This window comes from Gekko japonicus, unplaced genomic scaffold (assembly GCF_001447785.1).
Source record: "Gekko japonicus isolate JY-2015 unplaced genomic scaffold, Gekko_japonicus_V1.1 scaffold386, whole genome shotgun sequence".
In the NCBI taxonomy this organism is placed as follows: Eukaryota; Metazoa; Chordata; class Lepidosauria; order Squamata; family Gekkonidae; genus Gekko; species Gekko japonicus.
The window spans coordinates 909,196-912,599 of record NW_015163100.1 but is presented as its reverse complement, the minus strand read 5'-3'; the positions used below and the strand labels follow the sequence as shown (position 1 = coordinate 912,599).

The 3,404-nt window shown below is 61.6% G+C and overlaps 1 protein-coding gene across 2 annotated transcripts in view; it reads right to left on the bottom strand.

Annotated features, from left to right (window-relative positions):
- DEF8 (differentially expressed in FDCP 8 homolog (mouse)) overlaps nucleotides 1–3,398 on the bottom strand; it is an 11,187-nt gene extending 7,789 nt beyond the window's left edge. Inside the window, exons 1-2 of one of the 2 annotated variants that reach the window (XM_015406713.1) lie at nucleotides 3,385–3,398; nucleotides 1,310–1,447 (exon numbers count right to left, since the gene is read on the bottom strand). In XM_015406713.1, the coding sequence (XP_015262199.1) occupies nucleotides 1,310–1,433 (124 nt within the window). In that variant the 5' untranslated portion in view covers nucleotides 1,434–1,447; nucleotides 3,385–3,398. The remainder of the gene's footprint in view (nucleotides 1–1,309; nucleotides 1,448–3,384) is intronic. The other variant, XM_015406714.1, reaches the window with a different exon arrangement.
- Nucleotides 3,399–3,404: the final 6 nt, after the last annotated feature.

The following is a 3,404-nucleotide window of genomic DNA, read 5'->3' as shown; positions in this document are numbered from 1 at the left end:
AGCAGCTACTGGCTACACAGGCTAAATGGAGCTTCCATGGTTGGAGGCATGCTACCTCCAAATATCCGTTGCTAGAGGCAAGAGCAAGGGGAGGCCGTGGCATTCCTTCCCCGCTTGCTGGTTTCCTGGTGGCATCTGCCTGGCTTCTGTGAGGATCAGGACAGACGACATGAGCCTTTGGTCTGACCCACTGGGGCTTTTTTATTTTCAGCCTAACACCATGTAACAGCAGCAGCAAAATCAAACCAATTCAGGCGTGCTAGCTGCCACTACGTGTCTGGGCTTACAGAAGAGTTTTTACATGGGACCCAAGAGCTATTGGGGGTGGGGGGTTTGCACAGGTAAGAAAAGGAGTTCTACAACTGGTCTGCCCTGGTATCACCCCGCTAACCACAGGAGGTGGGAACTCCCAGGGAGCTGGGAGACTCATCTACAGGCAGGCAGGCAGGCAGTTCTCCAAAGAGCTCAGGGAGGACAGAGCAGGGTGTGCCAGAAGGGATTACTTGAGAGGTAGGGCCAAATCCGCCACCTCCCCCAGCGCTCCCACCCGAGGGAAGCCAGGATGTGGCCTGCCAGCCCCAAACCTCCTCCCCTCCCCTCCCCTCCACAGGGGCAGCGGCCCAGCAGTGAGAGGAGTGGCAGACACAGGCAATGAGCTCATCCATGAGCATAAGGCCGGAATAACCCCTGGTGACTGGGGGGGGGGGCGCCGCCAAGAAGAGGTCACCGGATCTTGCCTTCTGTTCACACTGGCTGAGTGATGTGGGGAGGGAGCAGAACCCACCCTGGGCGCTCTTAGTCTTTTATTACTGTCTTTGTGCTCCTCAGTCGCAGCACCAGAAGCTCCGGAGAGCTTCCACCTTAGAATTAAAAGAATACGTCTTAGATCTGAAGTGAACAAACACATCAACCAGCAGGGGGCCAGGAGAAAACAACCCGCCACCATTAAAAACCAATAAGCACAAATCATTCTGAGGGTGGGTGAGCCACATTAGAAGGATAAGACAGCCATGGGGAGAAGGAGAAAAGACCTGCCTTCGAAAGAATTCAAGGAGAGAGAGAGAAAGGTTTTCACTTGGCACCCAAAATGAAACAGCCGCAGTGCCAGGCGGACAGCTACAGGGAGGGTCCCCAAAGGTGAGGCCTCAACCGAGAGAAGAGCCTGCCCAGCCGCACCCTCTGGGCCCCCAGGGGATGAGCAAACTCTCTCCTTCCTCCCACTTCCTGGCCTGGATACTCAGCCCCAGAGAGGCCCGCCTGGCAGCCCTCACACCCAAGAGGAAGGAAGGTGGGGGAGGCAAGCGCTCACCTTTTCGTGGAAACTCCTCGGTAGCTCCCCCGGTCTTCTGCTCATGCTGGCTTTGCAGCGGGGCCTTGTCGAACGGGTTGAGGTGGCCCTTTCGGAAACGGGCCAACTTCTTGTCATATTCCATATCAGTCCAACCTGCTGGAGCCACACAGAGGCCGGGGGTGAGGGGCCCGAGGCGCACGTGCCAGGGCAGGTTACGGGGGTGCCAATGGACTCCCGGAGCGGATGGTCAGAGCCTCAGTCCAGTCACCCCAGACACACACTCAGGCCAGAACCTCCGGGCCTGGCTTCTGCCCCGAGATGGCCTTTTTGTCCGGCAAGGGTTGTTTGTGCCCTGCAGTCACGGGAGGCAGAAAAGCCAGTCGGGCAGCCTCAGGTGACCAGGAGAGTCACCGAGGCACCCAGCCTCACGTGTGCCTCCCGTGCGATGCCAGGCCAAGCGACGATGATGTCACTGCCAGGGACTTCCTGGAAGTGCACAGAGAGAGCCACGTGAAGCTGCCTTGGGCTGAATCAGACCCCTGACTGTCCTCTGAGATCACGAATGTCCACCAGGGTTCCCTCTAAGCTGAGTGAGTGTGAGCTAGCTCACGGATTTTTAGCCTCCGGCGCACACATTTTTGTCTCAGAGCTCAGGAAGGAGGGCTCCAGAGCAAACTAATTCATGCAGCAGCCAAACCGCTCGCTCACAACTTTAATGCCAGCAGCCCACAAAGTAGAACTTTTGCTCACAAGACTCCACAGCTTAGAGGGAGCACTGGTGTCCACTCAGATGTCCAAGGTCTCGGGCCAAGGTCTTTTGCACACGACCAGAGCCTTTTCGCTGGAGAGGCCGGGGGTTGAACCTGGGACCTTCTGCAGGCCAAGCAGAGGCTCTTCCACTGAGCCATGACGGAGAACATATCCTGAGCCGACCTTTTGCCCCTCTGAGGTGCAGCGATCGAGGCCCAGAGGAGAGTCGGGCCCCAGGACAGGGCAACCTCCTCAGGAATTCTCCTTCCGCAAAGGTGCTTGGAGTCCCATGAAGAACGCTCAGCTCCCTCGGATGACTACTTCTGGTCAGGAAGGGTCCCTCGGTTGGAGGAGAAGGGAAGGGGAGAGGAGAAAGCCTACCGAGTGCGGTTTCTAAGGTGCACGGCCCTTCCCACTAGTCCCAGCAGGGCGCCAGGCTCTCCCCGGCTGAAGGCACCGCTGACTCTTGGCTTCTGCCTTGAAAATGACGTCCGGCAAGGAGCCGCTTCTGCTTTGGGGAGCTCTTCTGGGAGGCCCTCATCTGCCAGGGGACCCAGCTCCACCCCCTCCCTGGCCCGTGGGACGCGGCTTGGGACCCAGCGCCCTTAAAGCAGAAGGATGTGAAAAGGAAACCGGCTGGCCTTAAAAGAGCTTCCTCCTTGGGAAAGGGGGCTTGCTTAGAAACCCTCGGCAGGGGGTGAATCCACAAATGGGCGTCCGAGTATAGAGTAGGTGAAACCTTTTTTTCCCCCCCCCCCGGCTCTGTTTTCAAATGCTGCCCAGGCGCCCCTGCCCTGGAGTAACGGGTCTCTGTGCCCCCTGCCGCTGCTGGGCGGGCGCCCTGTGCCCTTCTGAGCGGGAGGGGGGTTGCGCCGGCGAGAAGGCCCCCTCCCCCGCGGGCTGGAGGGGGGGGTGCCTCTGGCCGGGGCGGAGGCGGGCTTGGCCTGGAGCTGCCGGGCCGGGGCTGCGAACCCAGCGCGGTCTGACAAGCCAGGCCGGTGTCCCGAGCCGACCTCCTTCCGCCCCTACGGCCTCGCGGCCGGTCCCGACGGGGCTGTGCCGCAGAAACGGAGCAGGAGGGGAGACGAGGGCCGAGGAAGCGCGCCGGGGTACCCCGGGGGCGGGCGAGCGAGGGAGGGTCCCGCCGGGCCGGGGGGAGGCGCCGACCCCCGCCCTGGCCGCGCCCCTTCCGCCCGCCTCCTCCTCCTCCTCTGCGCGGAGGCAGCCACGGCGGGCTGTGCAGCCCAGAGGCCCCGGCGAGGGGGGCGGGGCAGCCGGCCGCGCCAGTCCGGGAAGCGTCCCGCCCGCGGTGCGTCTCCACCGTCCCCGTCTCCCGCGCTCACCTGCCTGCCCATCGGGGAGA